This window comes from Conger conger, chromosome 14 (genome assembly GCF_963514075.1).
Source record: "Conger conger chromosome 14, fConCon1.1, whole genome shotgun sequence".
Lineage (NCBI taxonomy): Eukaryota > Metazoa > Chordata > Actinopteri > Anguilliformes > Congridae > Conger > Conger conger.
The window spans coordinates 9,218,712-9,242,295 of NC_083773.1; the positions used below are offsets into that span (position 1 = coordinate 9,218,712).

The 23,584-nt window shown below is 47.6% G+C and overlaps 1 protein-coding gene across 11 annotated transcripts in view; it reads right to left on the bottom strand.

The window, feature by feature from the left end:
• Window positions 1-8,481: 8,481 nt before the first annotated feature.
• Window positions 8,482-23,584, bottom strand: part of LOC133109918 (SAP domain-containing ribonucleoprotein-like) — a 33,768-nt gene continuing 18,665 nt past the window's right edge. For all 11 annotated transcript variants that reach the window (XM_061219671.1, XM_061219672.1, XM_061219667.1 and 8 more), the window contains 2 exons: window positions 9,027-9,113; window positions 8,482-8,700 (listed from right to left, as the gene is read on the bottom strand). In XM_061219671.1, the coding sequence (XP_061075655.1) occupies window positions 8,659-8,700; window positions 9,027-9,113 (129 nt within the window). In that variant the 3' untranslated portion in view covers window positions 8,482-8,658. The remainder of the gene's footprint in view (window positions 8,701-9,026; window positions 9,114-23,584) is intronic.

Here is a 23,584-nt window from a genome sequence, read left to right on the forward strand (position 1 = left end):
TGTGGATCCACTGGCCCCGGAGATACTACGCTTTGTTTGGAATGAGCTCTGCATCCAAACTGAGGAATATGGAATGCTTTAACAGGAAGTGAACTGCCCCCCCCCCCCCCCCCCCTGCTCCACCCCCCACCCCCCTTCCCATCTTACCCCCTTAACCATCCTCAAGTGTGAGTTGTAATGACATCTCTGATCTCTGAATGCAAGGGACTTGTCTTGATTGTCTTGGGCACATTTTGCCTTTTGTGTTGAATATTAAATACCTATGATTTATTATATGGGCAGTGAACCTAAGTGTTGTCAGCCAAAGTTGGAGGGGAAAAATAAGTTGTGTACTGTAAAGCATGCATTGACGAGATAGAATGCTGTTTGCTGATCGGGGGGGGGGGGGGGGGGGGGGGAGAGATAACATAATAGTGACATCCACCCAAAACAAAACATCGGGCTAACCTTTATTCAAAAGCAAGAACATACATTAATATGAAGATATCTACCTCACTAAATCATTCTCCACCCTTGCGCCACTGAATTTGAGAATAGGTTTTTACATAGCTGTTAATGTACATGACCATATGCATATTTACCCGTAATCTGTGCCCTAAATTAATCCCACTCTCAGGTTATTGGAGAAACTGGACAGCTGAATTCACAAGTGTTCTGAGAGGACTACTGAATTAAATGCCTGAACACATAAGCTGAGAAGCAGATACGCTGTGCCCTTTGGACCGTTGCTTAACACTGGTTGGTGTCATTCAGAAAGTTGCAAATTCTTTTGAAATTTCTTTGTATGTATACTTGTATGTGTGAGAGTTTGTTCATATATATACAGTATGAGAGGGATTACTCCTCTGTGTAAATAGAACTCAAATGTTCACATTTTATTGTTCTCAGACAGGTTCTCCGCTTCCACTGCCCCTTACTCTTTATTTTTTGTTTCCCTCCATGTTGTGCAGAAAAGATTCATCCCACGTGCAGTATGATGGTTGTGTATATGATAACTGTTCTATCGTTTTTTTTCTCTCTTTTTGTTGCTTGTCCAGCCTTTTTCTTTTTGTACAATAAATCATTTATTTAGCCTAAGTAACGCATGGCCTCGTTTTTACCTAATTTTGGTTTTCGACTCGTAATTTTATTTATTTTTTTATTTTTTATTTTTTTTGTCGCGGGGAACGGCCAGAACTACCCTGTGAAAAACCGAAGGCCGTCTCCGTTCCAGGGGCGAACGAGCAGAGCGAGCTGGGCCAATGAGTGCAGCTGGGGGCGTGGCCTTCGGAGGCTTGGAGCAGGGGACAGGAAATGGATTAAATCCGGAGGCTAATTGGTGGAGAGAGGGAGAGGCCTTGACGTGAGGGGTTCAGTGCTGAGCGGCCATTGTTTGGAGCACGTATGGGATGCAGCATGACCCAATTAATGTGTCACCTGATAGGAGGGCCTCTCATCAACCTAATTTAGGGAATCAATGGAAGACAAATGAGTCTGGAGACGGAGCTCTTTGCTAATGCAAATGAACTGAGACCACCCAGCGCAGCGCAGAGAGCCTGACGCCAGTGATGACATAAATGTCCACTGTCCTCCACACCACACACACATACACACACACTCACACTCACACACACACACTCATACACACACACAAACACGCACACGCACCCACACTCGCACGCACTCTCACACACACACACACTCACGCACTCACACACACACACACACATACACACGCACACACACACACTCACGCACTCACGCACTCACGCACTCACACACACACACACACACGCACATGCACCCGCACTCGCACGCACTCACACTCACACTCTCTCACACACACTCACGCACGCACTCACACACACACTCACACACACACACACACACCCACGCACGCACGCACCACACACACGCACACACACACTCACACACTCACGTGTACATGCACGCGCACTCACACACACCCACGCACACACTCACACACACACACACACTCACACGCACACCCACACACACACACACGCATGCAGGCGCGCACACACTCTCTCCCAGCTATTTCAGTTCCGCGGTCCGCTAAGTGCCACAGACCCACCGCTCGGCACCGCAGGAGACCCCATCGTCCACAAAGATATCCAAGAAAAACACTGAGAACTTGCAGGGAGGAGAGCGGGAGCGAGGGGGGGAGAGAGGGGAGAGAGGGGAGAGAGGGGGGAAAAGAGCTCATCATTCTCGGGGCCCTCTTTTCAAGCCTGCGCTCTGGAGGAGAGATTTTTATGATTTTTTTCCCGCCTCCATAGTTACCACCGTGCCTTTGCGATCGACGGGAAAAGTTGGCACACTGCCCCGGGGGGCTGCACACCAGCCAAACCCCCTCCCCACTCCCCAGCACTCCAAGCTCGCTGAAACCAGAAGGCAGTCACTGCCGATTTATAGAGCGGTGCCAGAGCTACAGCAGTACAGCGGCTCTGACACCCATCATCTGCATTCTCCACAGCCCGTCAGATCCGCCATACTGTACTGCAGTGAGCCAATACCAAGCACCGCCGTCAAACGCAACAGAGACCTGCGAGTATCTACTGTACCAGTGCCGCAGACAGGCTCAACAGTGCTTTAAATGGTATCTTTTATTTCACCTTTATTGTTCCGGGCAGGTCAATTAAGATTGGAATCTTATTTACAATGATGGCCTGGATAGAGTCAAAAGAGCTCTTGAGCTACCTGTCATTTGAAAAAAAAAAAAAAAAAAAGGATACTCAAATGTAAAAAAAAAAAAAAAAACGACGGAATAATCGTTTTCTGTAAAATGTCAGCAAAGAGACAGCCCCAGTTAAAGCGCTGGCTCAGCCGTACCCAGCGCACAGCAAGTAAACAGCTCTGAAGAGACTGGCTTATAAACGCCCGGAATGTGCAGCTGAACACTTCGCTGGGTTTCTATGCCGCTGGGTGCCCTTCAGAGTCATTAGGTGCACTATAAAAAGCATTCAGCTCAACACTGTTAAACATCTGTTAAGGAGGGCTACTTTCAGTGGGACCTGCTGAACCTAAAAGGGAGTGATTTTCAGCGCATCTTCTCTTTAAGTGTGAAAAAAGAAAATGGAAGCAAGTGCTGTCATAAAAGACTTGAACTGGAAAGGGGGGGGGGGGGTGGTGGGAGTGGGAACTGTTTATGATGGCAGCAATAGCCATAAAAGTGAGGAGTTGTCCAGATTTGGTGGGTTGGGGGGTTGCACTCAATAGCTGTGATTCCCCATAAACACCTTTGTCTGTGGCTCAAAGGCCTGCCCATTTTCAAGGAGTGCGGGGGGGGGGGGGGGGTTTGCGGGAAAGGAAAACCACGGCTCTGTTTCGAAACTCATATTTTACACCCCCCTCCATTTTGAACATATGATCTTATTTGTAGGCCTGTCTCATCTTGACGTTCCGCCATCCGTCATTTTCCGAAGAGTCGTGCCAGCCCCTGCTTCTGTCCTCTCCACAGCCCTCCGGCTGAGTCTCTGCGCCCGTGAGCTACTCTTCACCTGCAGCTGCGCAGTCTCTGCGCCTGTGAGCTGCTCTTCACCCGCAGCTGCGCAGTCTCTGTGCCTATGAGCTGCTCTTCACCCGCAGCTGTGCAGTCTCTGCACCTGTGAGCTACTCTTCACCTGCAGCTGCGCAGTCTCTGTGCCTGTGAGCTACTCTTCACCCACAGCTGCATAGTCTCTGTGCCTGTGAGCTACTCTTCACCTGCAGCTGCGCAGTCTCTGTGCCCGTGAGCTACTCTTCACCCACAGGTGTGGATCTAACATTATTGGCATTTGGCAGACGCTCTTATCCAGAGCGACGTACAGTTGATTAGACTAAGCAGGAGACAATCCTCCCCTGGAGCAATGCAGGGTTAAGGGCCTTGCTCAAGGGCCCAACGGCTGTGCGGATCTTAGTGTGGCTGCACCGGGGATCGAACCACCAACCTTGCGGGTCCCAGTCATGACCCGTAACCACTCCGCTACAGGCCGCCCTGCCACCCTATCAGAGGAGACAATTTCCAGGCATAGATGTGGCCAAATATACCCGGCCCCAGAAACAGATGCAGGATACAGACACCACCGCCTCATACTGTTAGAGATAAGACGGTGAGGTACATCCACGTGGGCTTCAGTCTGTCCTGTATTCCAGGTGAGGCTGGTTTTTATTGTCACACAGTACCAGAGCTGGGTGAAATGCGTAATTGTTTTGGCCTGCACAGTGCTCAATCAATTAAAACGGTTTACGACACAGACAGCTCTTTACTTGGTTTCTTGGGGTTTTGCATTGGATTATTTTTAAGGTCAAAACAAAAACCGGCAGGTCAGGTGGCTCTCCAGGTCCAGGGTTAATGTACTTCTATACAAGCTACTTGCATACAAAGGCTTTCAAAGTTTCTCAAGTTATGGGCCAACTTTGAACAACAAGCAACATCTGTTTTATGTTGAGAAATTGTATACAATTAGCCCACCTGCATAACAAATCACAGCATTGCCTTTTATAGATTTTTTTCCATGTGTTCAATAACGTGTCATTTCTGACACTGAGCTAACCAGTATGACCACAGTAATGGATGGAAGCAAGTATCAATTATTTCCAACTAATTTTCAATCAGCACCCAGCTGGGAACCTCAAGGAAAGCATTTGTTCTGCCTGAAATACTTTCAAGCTCTAGACAGATTTGCATGCCAAATGGAAATTATAAGGTAAACTATTTATAACTCGAAGGGCAAGTCTCCAATGTAACCAAATGGTGTTTGTTATATATTGTTATTTTTATAAAAGGGTTCTTTCGGGTCAGTGAAAAACTTTTTTTCTAAATAGAAAAGCAAGCCAACAATTAAACATTGTGCCATACCGCACACTAGTTTTATTACTCAGAATAAAATTAATCTTTCCAAATTGCAATGAAGTAGGCAGCAATATAGAGGGACACAAGCAGCTCAGTAAAACTGCAAGTCCAGAGTCATTTCCCAGGAATAAAAGATCCCACTTAATTATAACTACCTACTCACTATGCAACTTACGATCCATTGGGAATCAATTAAATGAGCCATCGCCGATGTGATTGGTTAAAAAAACCATGGAAATGAAGCAAGAGGCCAAGGGACTGCCGGTAGTATCCCACGAGGCACTGGGATGAGGCCTCGTTAGAAGACAAGGGTGCAATAAACCACTGGGAGTAAGAGATGCACATAAAAAAAGGGCAAAAGCTCACTGTTCAGAATGACTTAACATGTGCTGTGCTTCACGCCTTCAAAGGAGCATGATGATTTAACCATTACTAGGGGGCTTTAATTAGATCTAAATGTAAATAACTATAATAATGCAAATAAGTATAATGATGCAAGCAAATGTTAAACATACAGACCAAGTAATGACAGGGGGAAAAATGCTACTTTTGTAGTCAACAAATTTCCGCAAAAAATATTATTTTAAAGCATGGTAAAAATGCTTTTTAAACATTCTACACTTTCATAATTGAATTCCTTGAGCTCATTACACATTCTTGTCATTTTTGCTCGGTACTCCAGCAAACAAACAGTTGAAATAAAACACTTTCAGCTTTAATTTGAGGGTTTCTACATTCATATTGGGTGAACCGTGTAGGGACTAATTGGACAAATTAATACAAACTGATATAAAGTCATCATATTCAATATTTTGTTGCAAATCCTTTGCAATCAATGACTGCCTGAAGTCTACAACCGGTAGACATCACCACATGCTGGGTATCTTCCCTGGGGATGCTTTGCCTGGCCTGGACTGTAGCCCTCTTCAGCTCCTACGCTATTTGCCCTCAGTCTGGTCTTCAGCATGTGAAATGCATGCTCAATTGGACTGAGGTCAGGTGATTGACCTGGCCAGTAAAGAACATTCCACTTTTTGGCACGAAAAAACTCTTTGGCTGTTTTGGCTTTAAATTTTGAATAATTGTTGAAGCATCATCCGATCAGTTTTGATGCATTTGCTTGGATCTGAGCAGACAAGATGTTTCTGGATACTGCACTCATCCTGCTGCTGCCATCAGCTGTGACATCATCAATGAACACAAGTGAGACAGTTCCAGTGGCAGCCATATATTCCCAAGCCATAACCCTACCTCCACCATGTTCGACAGATTAGATGGTATGCTTTGGATGAGTAGTTTATTTATTTTTCTCCACACTTTCCACTTTACATTTTTGCAAACTGTAACCTGGTCATTCTATTCTTCAGGCTTGCCATGGATTTGTATCTTGTGGTGAACCCTCTGTGGTTATTCTGGAGTAGTCTTCTCTTGAAGGTTGTCTTTGACTTAGCTACGTGTACATCCTGGAATGTTCTTGATCTGTTCAACAGTTACAAAGGGATTCGTCTGTCATCCACTACATTGGTCTTCCATGGTCTACCAGGTTGTCTGGCATTGCTGAGCTCACTAGTGGGCAATTACTTCCCTACACGTCTCACACTGTTGATTTTGACACACATCATTTTTTCTAGATAGGTCGCGGATTGATTTATTCCGATTTTTCAGCCTAATGCAGATGCAATCCTTCAATCAACTTTAGACTCGCTATTTTATGCTATTTTTATTTTAACTATTGATGAAACTTAACACACCTATCCCAGAAACATCTGAACATCCAACTGTCCAATTACTTTTTGTCCTCTAAAATTAAGAGACAATGGGCTCATTCCAATCACTTACCTTTTTTTCCTTTTACTTGTTCCTGACCCAAAAATTGATCAAGGTCCCCTATCTTGAAGGACATTCTAACCCATTAAATGTTCCTTCTAGGACATATAAGTTTTCCTAGCCTCTCCCAATAGGTGGAGCTAGGAGTAAAAAATAGCAAGGAAAAGAAAAAATATTAGAAAAATAAGCGGATTGGAATTGGAATGAGCCCTCTGTAATATACATTCTCAGATTTTTATTAAAGGGCACTTTTATACATTTTGGTTTCACCATTTCAAAATTACAGCGGCGTTTATACATAGTCCCCCAATTTCAGGGCACCATAACGTTTGGGACACAGGGCATCATAGGTGTAATTGCTCAGGTGTACTTAATTGCCTCCTTAATGCAGGCACAATAGAGCTCTCAGCACCCAGTCTTTCGATCACCTTTGGAAACTATTATTGCTGTTTATCAACAAGAGGACCAAAATCAAAGAAGCCATTATGAGACTAAACAGAGACCCCAACCAAATCTAAGGCTTACCAAAAAATCAACTGTTTGGAACATAATTAAGAAGAAAGAGGGCACTGGTGAGCTTACTAATCGCAAAGGGACTGGCAGGCCAAGGAAGACCTCCACAGGTGATGACAGATTAATTATCTCCAGTGTTGGCAAGAGCAAAGTAGGGAGGAGAGAAGGAACTGCCCAAGATCCAAAGCATACCATCTCATCTGTGAAACATGGTGGTGGGATTGTTATGGCCTGGGCATGTATGGTACTCATCTCCATTGATAACTGCTGATGGTAGTATCAAAATTCTGAAGCATATAGACACATCCTATCTTCTCAAGTTCAAGAAAATTCCTCAAAACGAATTGGCCGGCGGTTCCTTAAACAGAAAGAAAATGATCCCAAAGTTTTTCAAAGCTAAAAAACATGTCAATTCTTTAGTGGCCAGGTCAATCCCCCAATCAGAGTGAATTGAGCAAGCCTTTCATTTGCTGAAGAGCAAACTTATGGGACTAGCCCCTGAAACAAGCATGAGCTAAAGTGTCATTTCTACACAGTGAAATTCTGTGAATTCTATGTTATTAAGATATGAAAATGTGTACTTTAACCACATGGTTTTTTTCCCCTCAAATTCAGCAGTACAAAGGCAAACAAAAAAATTATGGGTCTTTGTCCCAAAAATGATGGAGGGCACTATACTTTTACAGTTGCTGGCTAAGTAGGCAGTAAAATTCCATATAGGTAGCTTTATAGCGCATTCATTTAGTAGACGCTTTTATCCAAAGCACCCCACAACACAAAGTGCATTCAAAAGTAGTAGTCGTGGAGTGCGTTACGTGAACGAGGTCACCATAAACTGAAGTTATGAGAGTTTTAATAGGAAACACATTGTAAGTTACGGTCTTATGAAAACCTGCGGTGAGTGTTTGGATGTTATTAGAGTTCAAAGGTGAACACAACTGACGTTTTATTAAAGTTACATTTCATTGGTTTGCGGGGGTCTGTTTGCATTTTGTAGGAATGACAGGAATTCCAATCTGTAAACTCGGGTTGACCCACTCTTTGTGACTTGACATGACGTGCCAACATTTGCTTACCTGTGATAATAATGACAAATATTTTTGTGAGTCTGCTCAAACCAAATGCGTTCTTAGTCCCGTTTGCAGTCTTCAGTTATGCCCTTTGGGATAAGTGATGCACATAGGGGGAAATGCCTGTAAACTTGTGGTTTAAGGGAAGCTTCTGGTAAACGTTCCAGAGCAATTGTCTCATGTCATTATGGCTAAAAGTGGGTACATCAGGGTTATTAAAATATTATTCAGACAATATTTGAAAAACATGGAACCACCTTTAATTTACAAACTGCGACAGGGTGTTCAGTCCCGGAATAAACACAAGCCCCTGAGCTGCTTTGCCGCTTATCGGGAATGAAAAGAACGCGTTCAAAAATACAAAGCAAAAACATTTCTTAGAAAAGGGTATAAAAGAAGAGACAACTGCAATTTTTACACATTTCCAAATCGCTCGGCCCTCTTTCGCTTCTTGGCCTGGAATACAAAAAGAAAGAAAAATAAATAAATAAATATGAATTCAACAAGAGACAGATTCAAATTTAACGGTCACATTCAGAGTGCTTCAGCAGTCAAGAAAAACCTCCATAACAATACACACGGCAGGGCATTGCCGTGGTCAGAACTTGCACCAAAGCGGCCTTTGCAGCCAATCTTCCCCCCCTCCCTCCCTCCCTCCCCGTCTCTCTGGCGGTCTCCGTGCAGCCAAACCTGACCCGGCACTTCAGAGCCTCCAGACAGTGAGCACACGCCCTTATCTTGCGCCGGCAGCCTTTCCTGCTCCGTAACAATTCCGACCGTACCTCTGCGTCGTCCGGGCCCACGGCCGCGGCGCTGGTGAGGATGCCGAACCTTTCCTTCCTCTTCTTCAGCTTCTCGTCATCCTCCACCTGTTAAAGAAAATAATAAAATAAAATGAGAGACGCGTCAAAGACCGTGGTCGGCACACACCTGCCCGGTTTAGCAGGTACACATGACAAGAACACACACACAAAAAATATATATATATAAATAAAAATGAAAAAGAGGCCAAGCTCGTCGTGTTTAAATTTAGGGTCAGCGGTGTGTGTGTGTGTGTGCGCGTGTGTGCGTGCCAGGAGATCGATAACGTGCAGTGTGATGGGCGGCCAGGTTCGAGGTTATATGAGGACAGCAGTTTTCTCCACACACAGCGAGTTCTGGCAAGACTGCCAACGCAGAAAAACTGCCAGATTACAGGTCACTGGTCGCACCTCCAATAACACGACCCCTCCCCCCCTCCGCCTATCCCCAGCTCCCGCCTCCCCAGCGGACAGCCAAGAACCAAGGATGCCAAACAGCTGTAACCGACGAAAACGGCCATCAGCTGGGCTTTCATTTCATACACTTGCTACTTTATTTAAAGTAGTTATCATTAATTATTTTATAACCATCGCTATTGATACTGGGAGTAGGGGGGGAAACTGAATATACTTTGTGACCATTGCTGTTCATGTTGGGAGTAGAGGACAAACTATTGGTCAATATGGGAAATGCAAATAAGTAAAGGTGATGTGGGGAAAAACCTGTTCCAAACACAGGGACAAGGGATCCTAAAATGCAGACTGACGGCTGTTCTACGAATCTGCGAGATAAGATTCAAGCAATTGGTGCAATATAAAGGTGCATACATCTGCACACACGGTTGTTGCCCGTGACGAGCCGCGAAAGGCTAAAACAGTGTGCGGAGGAATACTGTCACGGCCCTCGCTGAAACCTTCAGATCGCACAAAGTACAAAAGGAGAAACTCGTTTTGGCAGCTCACGCCCACATAACTAATAACATGACAAAACTACCAAATGCCGTATTTTCCCCAACAGAAAAGGGAGCACAATGTCTTTTTTGGTTTTTTGGAAACAGATGCCGTTTTATAGCGAGGCAATAAAAGGCCGCGATTCTTAAGCCACGCAATAACTGAAAAGCTCTGTGTGTCTCCATAGTTCACATGGCAAATTCTCAAAGAACCACGGGGGGTCCCCCCTCCCATGTCCTGCGCCGGGCTGGTGCCAGTGTTGATACAGTGCTGGCCAATCTGATTCTGAGCGTCAGCCCGCCGATCCCCAGAGATCATCGGGTTCATTTCTGTTGGCCGCACTTGTTTTTTCTCCGTGTTTTCTTTTCCCTAGAACAATATTCCTCCAAATCCTGGCCTCAGCGAGTGGGAGTTAATCTCTCCGGCCCCCCCTACCCCTTTTCTGCGGAAAAAAAGCCGTTTGTAGGCCGGTTTTGAATTAGCGACAGTTATTTAAACTAATAACCAAAACTCACAGGAGCCCTCAGCTCCAGCGTCGAATGACATCTTTCTTTGTGGTTTTTGGTTAACGCTCCTGCTTATTTAACACCATACAACACAATTTAACATCTTAAGCCTGCCTGCCGCCCCTCCCAAAAAAAAAAGAAAAAAATCTTTGAGCTAAAAACATTCGTCTTAGCTTAACATCCTTAAGATTATTTGGGGGGAAATTATGGGCACTTTTATTCAATATTTAAAGCGTTTCTCTGCACTTAAAGACATGCCTGGCAAGGTGCCAGCAGAGGATTTGTGCTCTCTGCTCTGATGACGCTGCAGATAGGGAGCCGGTCAGAGGGCCTGTGCCTCTCTCGGTGTGGCCTGTAAACCTGCAATTAACCTGGTGCAGCTTGTCACAGCGCCTTCATTAGTTTTCAAATGTGGAAAGCAGGAGGACAGATGGCCCTGGAGCACAACAGAGAGAGAGAGAGAGAGAGAGAGAGAGAGAGAGAGAGAGAGACAGAGAGACAGAGAGACAGAGAGAGAGAGAGAGAGAGAGAGAGAGAGAGACAGAGAGAGAGAGGGACAGAGAGAGAGAGGGACAGAGAGAGAGAGAGAGAGGGAGAGGGACAGAGAGAGAGAGAGAGAGAGAGAGAGAGAGAGAGAGAGAGGGAGAGGGAGAGGGAGAGGGACAGAGAGGAAGAGAGAGAGAGTAAGAGAGACAGAGAGAGGAAGAGAGAGAGGGAGGGAAAGAGAGGAAGAGAGAGGGAAAGAGAGAGAGGGAGAGAGTGAGGGAGAGACTTGCTGTCAGGTGAAGACCAGCCTGAGCTACCACTGCGAACATCCTTTTGTATTCAAAAAGCACCGGAAAAGAAGACTCAATGTCAGTTTTTTTTTGTCCACCCACCCCAACCCCCCTCCTCGAAACAAAAGCAACAAAAATAATTAAGGACAAACGAAAAAGACATTCAACATGCGAAATGATGAATGACTGAAGCTGGTCCGTCATTTACCCAAGCACCAATAAATTAATTTGGCTCATTGGCTCTCCTTCGATTCAAATTATAGTATGCATGGGGTAATGCAAAAAGGGGGCCTTAATTGTCTTTGTTAGGTGCGGGGGGGGCCAAGAGAAATACAAGGGGACACAGTTCAGATGCATCAGGGGAATTCTGTAACCCCCTGCTCAAATTCAAATCCAGGAAGAAAAAAAAACCCCCAAAAAAACCAGTGATTTAGGTGCTGGCAGAAGCCTTTGACAAGATATAGGAGCCGGTGCCTTGTGGTATAATGAGCACTGTAAAGTAATAAAGAGAGGCTTGATCAGCAGTATAGTCTCAGTGGAGAATGAATGGCTCCAGGTGGCTGAGACCCTCTACAGTAAAAGGCTACATGACAGCTGGGGGGGGGGGGGGGGGGGGGGGGGCTGGCTGTGTGCTTATGTGAAAATCTCACAACATCAAGCCTTTACCAGGATTAACTAACGAAGGAAACCACGGGAAACTTCCCCCGCATCGTCACACACTCTGCATTATTCTCCGGGCTCTTCATGCGCACCCTGTGTAAATGCATGTGGCATTCGCATGAAGCGCAATATTCAAATTGAAAAAAAAACACCCACATTTTGTAAATATAGAAATATCACAGTCGCAGGAAGCATGAATTCAGCGCTCTTAGATAATGCAATCGTGCAACTGGCTCTGGGGACATTTTCCCACTTTAAAGAAAGAGGCCAAACCAATTCTATTCACATTCCATTTACACAATTTATCATCTGTGGCAATGTATCTATAATGCTACCATACAGTGTACCATACATTTCAGGCTTCCTGGACGGGTGGGTGGGTGGGACTTTGATTAATCCAAATCAGTAAATCACAGTTATAATTTAGTCCAAGCTTCCACACCACTCCTCCCTGTGTGCGGTACAGGTGGACACACCGTGTGTCTCTATATGTAGAAGGTGCGGAAGATCAATACGGTCAGACTGCTTATACAGCTGCGGAGTGCTATCGAGCGAAGCTGCAGACCCCTCCCTTCACCCCGGAACCCCTCCCTTCACCCCGGAACCCCTCATATCCTCCTGGAACCCCTCATATCCCCCTGGAACCCCTCTCTTCCCCCCGGAACCCCTCATATCCTCCTGGAACCCCTCATATCCCCCCGGAACCCCTCTCTTCCCCCCGGAACCCCTCATATCCTCCTGGAACCCCTCATATCCTCCTGGAACCCCTCATATCCTCCTGGAACCACTCTCTTCCCCCTGGAACCACTCTCTTCCCCCTGGAACCCCTCATATCCCCCTGGATCCCCTCTCTTCCCCCTGGATCCCCTCTCTTCCCCCTGGATCCCCTCTCTTCCCCCTGGAACCCCTCTCTTCCCCCTGGAACCCCTCTCTTCCCCCCGGAACCCCTCTCTTCCCCCAGAACCCCTCTCTTCCCCCCGGAACCCCTCTCTTCCCCCCGGATCCCCTCTCTTCCCCTGGATCCCCTCTCTGCACTTCTCACCGTTATACGTACTTCCATTACAGTGCATTACGGTACGCTGTGCATTCCTGCTCGATTCGCACAATACTTCCAAAAAGCCCTTGTGTGTACAACTCCGGAGATCAAAACGGCCTTCTCGAATACCTTCATATGAAGCAGCTGCTTGATGGGAACCCAGCAGTCTCAGCCTTTATTCGGGGTGAGATTAGCATGGCCACATTAAACATGGAGTTGTTGATAGATTTTGGTAGCCCTTTGATAATTGCGCAGGGAGCAACCTAGTTCTGGGTTAGTCTGGAGCCCGGCCACACTGAACACTACAGGATTCCGGCACAACTGCCAAAAAAGAAGCACTTGGCAATCCCAGACAGACGGGCGGCCAGGTCAAAAGCACTTCTGCAAAGTGACCTCCGGGAAAGGCCCAGGGAGGCAGAGTTTCGGGCGACAGGGTATTCCCCGCCTCGGTGTAGAACAGAAGCTCCTCTGGCCTTTCAGCTGGCCGACTGCACACGTGTTAAGCTCAGTAGGCCGGGCATGCCAGCGCACGTGCGCCCAAACCGATAGAGGACGGTCCGGCAATGAGGCGCCACCGATTAAGACTGATACAGAGACTTCGATAACACCAATCCAGCTGCGCATTGCGAAACAAGGGAGTTGACCTCCTAGGTTTTGTTCACCACCATTAACCCAGCGAGAAACTAGCGTCTCCAAGTCAAGGGATGGAATAAATGAAATGTTTTTGCATGAGAGAACACACTGGGGGTAAAACTGCGGTATAAGACCTTTGCATAATCTCCTTCCTTGGTTCAGAGGCTGTTGTTACACAGTTGGATATTTCACAGGAAAAGGCGGGGGAAAGAAGGAAATATTGGACAATATAACAAAAAGGGGCAAGGTTAGTACAAGCTACTCTGGTAATTTACTTTGATAATTTATCCATATTTATACTCGTTATAACTGAAAGTATCTGGATGGATACACCTTGGTCTACAAAGCAGTGGGAATCCAACCTATAACCAGGCAAGCTTAACCAAACATGAGATGCACATTTGGCCTGTGTCCATACTCATAAAGAAGTAGGAATACTGATGGGGGATCAGTGTTCCCCAGCCCATATTCCATCCTGAACTTTATGAGCTGAAATGTTAAACTGATCCTAGATCAGCACGGCTACCCTAAGAGCTTTCCTGACTGACGGGTCCTGGGACCTTAAACTTATCTCTGAAGCCACATGGAAGCAGACCACTACGTTTAGTAGATCTACTAAAAACACATCTTCATTTGAAAAGGAGAGCATATTTAAGTTATTTTGTTCAATCCAAATGAGCAAAATTATTTTGTATTGGCCATTAACGTTGTTATTCATCATTTTCAAATTTTTTAAGCTGAGGCTTGTTTTGTGTAAAGGAATAGGCACACTGGTAATTGTCCACAAGAAATGTTACAATGATTGATACAGAAATTAGGTAAACGACTCTTTCCCTTATATATATGTATATATGCAAAGGCATATTATGCATATTTATGCAAATACAATGCATAGCAACTAGAATTAAAACTGATTGGCTTACTATGGCCAAATTGTTCCATGAAGCGGTGTTCTCCATCACGTAAGCAAAAGGGTGTTACTAATTATGATGCCAAAGTTCATTGCCATTGGCTTCAAAGGCACCTTGAACAGTCATCTGGTCGAAGAGAAGAAGCACAAAGAAAAGGATTCGGTTGGATGCACCGAGCATTCATCAACAGTCCTTGTGACCATCAGGCATGCAAAGGTTACTGTCCATTAACATTAAGCTTAAAACCAAAAGCTGAACCTCTGATTATTTATGCATGTGATAATGAAGTCAGATTGGGCATTAATAGTTTCCACCCCCCCCCCCCTTGATATTAGCCCTTGCAGCCTTTCAAAATACCCAATATCCACATATTTGAGGGTATTGCAAGAAAATAAAAAAATAAAAAAGCTGATAAACTAGCTTCTTAACTGGACACAGCTATCCAGCATACCCCCCAATACTCTGAGGAACATGGTACAACTACATGACAGCTGATACACAAAAAACATACTATAATGCAGTTGCATATTCATTAAAGCACCAACCCCCTCACTCCCCCAAAAGAGAAAATAAACTGCCCCTCAAACTGCAACAAAGCTTCTCTGATTTCAATCGCTGAAACCAGTTTTCAATTGACCTGAATGCACAGCCGTAGATTGTCAAAACTAATCTTAGCATTACAGAGAACAAATGCAACCCCCGGAGGTCAAAGGTTAAAGGTCACAGAAAATTCTGACAGGAACAAGGAGGGCAAAAAAAAAAAAAAAAACAATCAAAAAAAAATTCTTAAAAAGGGAAATATCTAGTTTCACACATTACACACAACCGCATGCGTTTATAGCAAGTTCCTTTTCCAAAGAGAGACTGTGCAACCCTTCAGTATAGAAGCAGAGTAGCACAGTGGAAGGTGTGAGAACTTTAACAGGAGTGAATTGCAAGCTGTTGGTTGATTACCCTCCCGATCAGGAGCGGTAGGCCCCTGCTCTGTCCACTGCCCCATGCCCCCCCCCCCCCCACCCCCTGACCCCCCCAATCCCCCCAAGGGAGGAGGCCTGCTGCCTGGCAGCCCCACTAAATCAACATTGTTATAATGATGTGTCACACTTGACCCCTAGCAGCCCCAGCCCCTCACGTGTGTGTCAGGCCCACAATGAGCAGCCCTCCATCTTTAGCACCTGGGTGACACATTTTGATTCATGGGATAGCCTGGGCCCCGTCAGAGCAAAATTACCCCTATCAAAATGCCAGGATCTACACATTCATCAACTCCACCTCTGGCCCCCAGCAACACTCCTCCTCATTCAAAATGTGTCACAGCCATTTAAAAACAGTGAATTAACCCACCCCCCCCCCCCCTTGAAACCCCTTCAACCGAAGGCTCTCCAAACACAGCCTGTCATGGCAAGCTCGGCCAGTACATTTGGAACAAAAAGTTCAGATCTCCCACAGCTCTGTATCGCCAGGCATTATGGCCTCTCTCTCTCTCCCCCTCTCCCTCTCTCTCCCTCGCTCCTTACTGCCTCCTCCTCCTCTCACTCACTCACTCACTCCCTCCCTCCCTCCTTCCTTCCTTCTGCCTCCCCTCTCTCTCTCTACATGGCCTCAGGGCTTGTACTCGGCAACTTCAGGAGGAAGAGCCATTCCACCCGAGCCCAATTCCTTCCCTCTGCCCCTACTGACAATTTCCCACAGAAGCACTCCCAGCTCCCAACTCGGTTTTAAATTGTTTGAATTTTGAAAGAATGGACAGCTGCAGTAGCACGTGTGCTTTAAGAGATAAACACAGAATCTGAAACAAAAGGGCCATTTTAACTCGCATTAAAGGATAACTGGCATTAAGTCTTATGGCAAGATAAAATGAATACATTTTAAATTTCACTACTAAAACCTTAATTACAGATTACTCAGGAAGTATAACCATAGCTAGAATAAAATGTGATATGAGGCAATGCTCTACACAGAAAGCTCTTCCAGTGAGAGCACGCGACTCCTCAGGGCACAGAGTGCTATCCCCACAGGGCAGAACGTTACCCCCCCAGGGCACAGAGTGTTACCCCCCAGGGCACAGTGTGTGTTACGCCCCAGGGCACAGAGTGCTACCCCCCCAGGGCAGAGCGTTACCCCCCAGGGCACAGCGTTACCCCCCAGGGCACAGAGTGCTACCCCCCCAGGGCAGAGAGTGCGTTACCCCCCAGGGCACAGAGCGTTACCCCCCCAGGGCACAGAGTGCGTTACCCCCCCAGGGCAAAGAGCGTTACCCCCCCCCAGGGCACAGAGTGTGTTACCCCCCAGGGCACAGAGTCTGTTACCCCCCAGGGCACAGAGTCTGTTACCCCCCAGGGCACAGAGTGTGTTACCCCACAGGGCACAGAGTGCGTTACCCCCCAAGGCACAGAGTGTGTTACCCCCAGGGCACAGAGTGTGTTACCCCCCAGGGCACAGAGCGTTACCCCCAAGGGGAGTGGGTGCATGTTCATCTCCAAGGGAGGGTGGAGCATATTCAGGAGCAGCCTTTTGGCTCTCACAGCTGAGAAGCACACTCAACCACACCACCGTGTTCCAGTGAACACCAACTATAACCGAGTATACCAAAAAGTAAATCAAATGAAACGACCACAACAACAAAAAAAAACCCTGACAACCCCTTTCCCACAATACCCCCCCCCGTCTTTTTCACCTCTCCCAGAACACCACCTCCTTATTCCCCGCCACCAGCTGCCAGGAGCCTCCTCCAATAACGATTTCATAATTAGTCATTTAAGCAATCACGTCAGTAGGAGCCGCCGTCCCCAGAAGCTGTCAGGTCCACGGGCAGGTCAGCGGCCCCGGGTCCCTGCCAGTCCCCGGGGGGTCCCCTCATTAGACGGGCCTCCTCTCCAGGACAGTGGCCCCTGCAAGGTGTGGTAATGAGGGGGCGCGCCGTAATGAACCCCGCCAGGACGTGAGATTTGGATCCGCGAAGGTCGGGAAGGGAGGCCGAGGGGGACGGCGCACGGCTCAGCAACTTTCCCAGGACCGGAAAACCCGGAATTACGTCACTCCGGAGAACATTCTGCCGCACCGGAGGGGCAGGGCCACAGGTTCAGGATGATTAGCAAACCTCACCACTTGGCATTTCGGGCGTGTGTGGGAGGGAAAACGGGACAGGACAAGCAATGCTGCTCTTTAAACGCATAACCGTTTACGAGATGTGCCACCGCATTCAGGTTTTTAAGAGCTGGCACCAATTGTTTTACTGGTTTGTTGCGAACAAAACACATGGTGAATTTATTATAGACATGATCACACAGTCTGCTTTCACAGTATGTGCATTACTTTCAATAACCACTTTTTTGGAAGTTTGAAGGTATACTTCACGAATAATTAGCAGCACACGGCAGGTGTTGTTAGCCAGCATAGTTAGCAAGCCACACGAATGAAGATACTCTTCACTTAAAAGTATATACACTTTTTTTTTTTCTTCTTTTTTTTGTAGTTCTGATAAGCTGATAACAGAATGGTTGAAAACACCGCCGGGGCAAATGTGGCTGTGATAAAACACAGGCTGCACGGGAGAACAAATGGTGGTTCTACAGCGGCCTGTTAATTTTGTATCAGGCGAAATTACAGTAGTTATCCGAGCCCCACACCCTCCACCTCAAAGCAACCAAGCAGTGGGGGGGGGGGGGGGGGGGGGGCGGAGGCGTGGTTATTACGAGTTAAACTAGCCACATGAAAACTCTCAGCACCAATTTATTTTTAATGCGTCACAGAAAGGCCATACGTGCAGAGCTAAATCAAAGCCTCAGCCTGCCCCTCCTCATGAGCACCACAGTAACAATCCACTTTAAAGGCAAGCCACTGTCTTTTTATTTCAAATAAATACAAATTTTAAAAAGCACAATAGGTGCCCCATATGAAAGAGCTTCGTGCTGAAACGGGTTTTGCCGAACCTGTGACAGTGACTTAAAACGAAAGAGATGAAAGAGAGAGAGAGAGAGAAAGAAAGAGATAGAGAGAGAGAGAAGGGTAGAGGGAGGGAGCGCGTAAGATTATCCAATTCCAACAACAGCTGGTTGCAATTGAGCGGTGCTGATATTTTTTCCCCCTTGTCTCTTTGAAAGGCTGTCAGGGATAGCTAAACATACCAAGTCTGTCCAATCCATAAACATCTGCTGCAAAGGAGTCACTGTACTCCGAACACAACTTTACGCAACGTAAAAAGAAGACAGACATCTTTATAAGGCGTAAAAGGCTCTTAAAACTGGTCACAGGCTTGGCCGTGCCCGGCTTTAAACAAACCAAGCAGAGTAACGTGAACCCAATTAAAGCAAACGGCAGCCCTCCTGAATGCCAGCGTGCATTGTGGATTCTGAAAGGTGGTTTTAAAAAAATAAAAATAAATAAAAATAACTAGAAACCATCAACCCACATCCCCATTTTGCCCGTTGGTGGTTCTGAGCCACGGCAGAGAAGAAGCCTCCCCGTGTCCCTGCAGTAAAGTGGGTTAAGCCACAATGACATCATGCAGAGAAAGGGAGAGAGAAAGAGAGGGAGAGGGAGAGAGAAAGAGAGGGAGGGAGAGAGAAGGAGAGAGGGAGACAGAGGGAAAGGGAGAGAGAGGGAGAGGGAGGGAGAGAGAGAGAGAGAGAGAGAGAGAGAGAGAAAGAGAGAGGGAGAGAGGGAGAGAGGGAGAGAGGGCAAGGGAGAGGGAAGGAGAGAGAGGGAGGGAGAGAGAGCGGGCGAGAGAGAGGGAGGGAGAGAGCGGGAGAGAGAGAGGGAGACAGAGAGACAGAGAGAGAAAGAGAGAAAGAAAGAGAGAGAGAAAGGGAGAGAGGGAGAGAGGGCAAGGGAGAGAGAGGGAGAGAGAGAGGGAGGGAAGGAGAGAGAGGGAGGGAGAGAGAGCGGGCGAGAGGGAGAGAGCGGGTGAGGGAGAGAGAGAGGGAGAGCGGGAGAGAGAGAGGGAGACAGAGAGAGAGAAAGAGACAGAGAGAGAGAAAGAGAGAGACAGAGAGAGGGAGGGAGAGAGGGAGACAGAGAGAGAGAAAACCAAAGGAGAGCGAGATGCATTCAGTGTCCAGAACAAAAGAGATTTCGCTCACAGCAGGCGCAAACAGAACCAGATGACTGACCAGCGGACGGCCCTAGAGTGCCACTGAGTTAACAAACCCCTCAACCCCCTGCTCCCTTAACCTGCTTAGACCCAGAACACAAACACAGTTTTATCTCGCTTCGCTCAGATGACGCGGGCTGTTATGCAAAAACGCACAAAAGACAAGAGGCTTTTGATCTAAAACCCATTTGCGGAACGGGGGAAAATTATCGCACTGAGTCAAACAAAGATATGCAGGCATTTATAATGTGCCAGGATTGCTTGACCTGCACTCATGTGAAATGTGAGACAGGCCCTGCACTGAGGCATGAAAACAGATTTCACAGCCATGAAAATGCATAAATGTGCCACTATATTCACGCGTCACTGCATAAACCCAATAGAAAAACGTTCAAGTTGGTGCTTCGACTCCACCCTTGAACACCCCCTCAAGTAAAATAAATAAATAAAATAGCTACGTGAAGTTCTCTAGAGGCTGCGCCTTGAGGGTTGGCCTGCTTAACGAACAATGACGCAGGTTAACACCATGAAATCCCACGCAAATGCACAGCCTGTGTTCACTGGGACAGATTGTGCAGATCTGAGGAGTGCAGTGTTCACTGGAACAGACAGTGTGGTTCTGAGGAGTGCAGTGCTCACTGGAACAGACAGTGTTGCTCTGAGGAGTGCAGTATTCACTGGGGCACAGTGTAGGCCTGAGGAGCGCAGTGTTCACTGGAACAGACAGTGTGGTTCTGAGGAGTGCAGTGTTCACTGGAACAGACAGTGTGGTTCTGAGGAGTGCAGTGCTCACTGGAACAGACAGTGTTGCTCTGAGGAGTGCAGTATTCACTGGGGCACAGTGTAGGCCTGAGGAGCGCAGTGTTCACTGGAACAGACAGTGTGGGTGTGAGGAGTGCAGTGTTCACTGGAGCAGACTGTAGGCCTGAGGAGTGCAGTGTTCACTGGAGCAGACAGTGTGGGTGTGAGGAGTGCAGTGTTCACTGGAACAGAGTGTAGACCTGAGGAGTGCAGTGTTCACTGGAGCACAGTGTGCAGCGCGCACTTAGTCTCATCGACAAAGTAAAAGGTAGAATGATGAAAAATAACATACAGAATGACATTTATTCCCAACAAAAGCAAGGAAGGTTTTTTTTTCTGAAATCTAATGTGTGGTAGTCACAGTTGACTCCAAATATAGCACTGCTGCTTATTGTCCCTCCTGCTTAAATTCCCACAGTTATCAAGTCTCTTCACCTCCCTCACAAGCAGACATGCTCAAACATGTACAACGGACATTTATACACACAGTTCACACATGCAGGCTTACGCAAACGCTTGCAGTCGCACACGCACGCACACACTGGCCCAGCCCCGGCACTGGCCCGGCTGAGCCAGCACAGAAACCCCGAGGTGCACGAGCTCATCTCTCGGGGCTCAGGCTTTCTGAATGTGCTGCTGAAGGGGGTGGTCAGAGTGACAGTCCCTCCTCTGTAACAATTACCATGGCTGCCACAACTATTCTGCATTCTGTCACTACTCATTATCCCTGGCCAGGGAGACCAGTGCAAGGACAATCCACAGTTGTGGTGGGTTTGAGGGGGGCAGGGGGTATTGAACAAAATCTGTTGTATACACCCCCCTCCCCCACACGTGCGAACACACACACACACACACACACACACACACACACACACACACACACACACACACACACACACACACACACACACACACACACACACACACACACACAGTGTATGCTCCTGAATGAAACCGCGATCTGTGTGAAGAGACAGAAGGGGGCATCTTGCATTCACCGATTACATCATCACCTCAATGTCAACGCGAATGAACTCCAACTGCCCCTCTTAACTGACCACTTCAGGAAAGGCTTCACAAAGGCAGTTTGCAATAAGGGCACTTCACTGCACTGCAATAAAATTTGCTCTGCATGCAGATGCACTTAAAGCCAAAGATGAGACAAAAATGCCATCTCCCAGCAGTAAAAGAAGCAGAACCCCTTTTCCACACACATAAATAATGATCCTCTTAATTTCAGGATTCTGTTTCCAATATTACATCGTACAAGCACCCAAGTACTCTCACACACGTGATAATTACCGAGATTACGGGGACATTGGAAAAGGCGTCCATCTAACGATGCCGTACGGTTGTGCCACGTGCGTCACCCAATCTGAGGTGAACCCCGGTGCATTTCAGCGGACGGCTGACACACAACACTGCCCTGCTCTGGATACACAAGCCCATCCACATCCGCCATCAACCTGGACCTGCATACAAGAGCCCGCGGGCAGGTATCGGTGAGGTAAAGATCAGCAAATGATGATTACAAAAAAAAAAAAATAATAATAATAACGACAAATGTCAGGGCAAGCGGATGATCAAATCGTTGCTTCTGGAGGCAGGTGGACGTTTTTTTAACGTCCGTCTTTCGGGAGACTCCCAGGACTGGGCCGCCGGCGCAGCGGGGCAGCGAGCAGCATTAGGGCAGGCGGGGCATTACACAGCCAGCATTAGGGCAGACGGGGCATTACACAGCCAGCATTAGGGCAGGCAGGGCATTACACAGCCAGCGTTAAGGCAGGCGGGGCATTACACAGCCAGCATTAGGGCAGGCAGGGCATTACACAGCCAGCATTAGGGCAGGCGGGGCATTACACAGCCAGCATTAGGGCAGGCGGGGCATTACACAGCCAGCATTAGGGCAGGCGGGGCATTACACAGCCAGCATTAGGGCAGGCAGGGCATTACACAGCCAGCATTAGGGCAGGCAGGGCATTACACAGCCAGCATTAGGGCAGGCAGGGCATTACACAGCCAGCATTAGGGCAGGCAGGGCATTACACAGCCAGCATTAGGGCAGGCGGGGCATTCCACAGCCAGCATTAGGGCAGGCGGGGCATTCCACAGCCAGCATTAGGGCAGGCAGGGCATTACACAGCCAGCATTAGGGCAGGCAGGGCATTACACAGCCAGCATTAGGGCAGGCAGGGCATTACACAGCCAGCATTAGGGCAGGCAGGGCATTACACAGCCAGCATTAGGGCAGGCGGGGCATTACACAGCCAGCATTAGGGCAGGCGGGGCATTACACAGCCAGCATTAGGGCAGGCGGGGCATTACACAGCCAGCATTAGGGCAGGCAGGGCATTACACAGCCAGCATTAGGGCAGGCAGGGCATTACACAGCCAGCATTAGGGCAGGCAGGGCATTACACAGCCAGCATTAGGGCAGGCAGGGCATTACACAGCCAGCATTAGGGCAGGCAGGGCATTACACAGCCAGCATTAGGGCAGGCGGGGCATTCCACAGCCAGCATTAGGGCAGGCGGGGCATTCCACAGCCAGCATTAGGGCAGGCAGGGCATTACACAGCCAGCATTAGGGCAGGCAGGGCATTACACAGCCAGCATTAGGGCAGGCAGGGCATTACACAGCCAGCATTAGGGCAGGCAGGGCATTACACAGCCAGCATTAGGGCAGGCGGGGCATTACACAGCCAGCATTGTTGCCGGCCTCCCCAGGAGCTCGGTGCCGGCCACTTCCGACGGCACACAAAGCCGGCGCAGAAAAGCCCTGCCGCGATAATCGAATTTTCTCCTCACTCGCAACGGCATTTACCCCCGACCAGGGGCTATTATATCTGCCCCCCTGCGGCCCGCGAGTTTCCGCTGCATTTCAAGCCGCAAATAAATAATTAAATAAAAAAAATAAAAAATAAATAACGGCGAAGAGGCGAGAGGGTGCAGGGCTTGCGCTGGGAGTGAGGTAAACGCCGTGCTGCGTCACAATCCCGGGCTTCCCAGAACCAGCCCTGCAACCAGCACTGCACAGAACAACCTCACAGTTCAAGGGTCAAGGATGGTAACCATAGTGACCAAAAGGAATCCTGTGGTGACTGAGGGATACAAAAATCAATACATTTCTTCTTCTTTCTTTTTTTTTTATGTAACAGAAACAAGCCCTGAGATT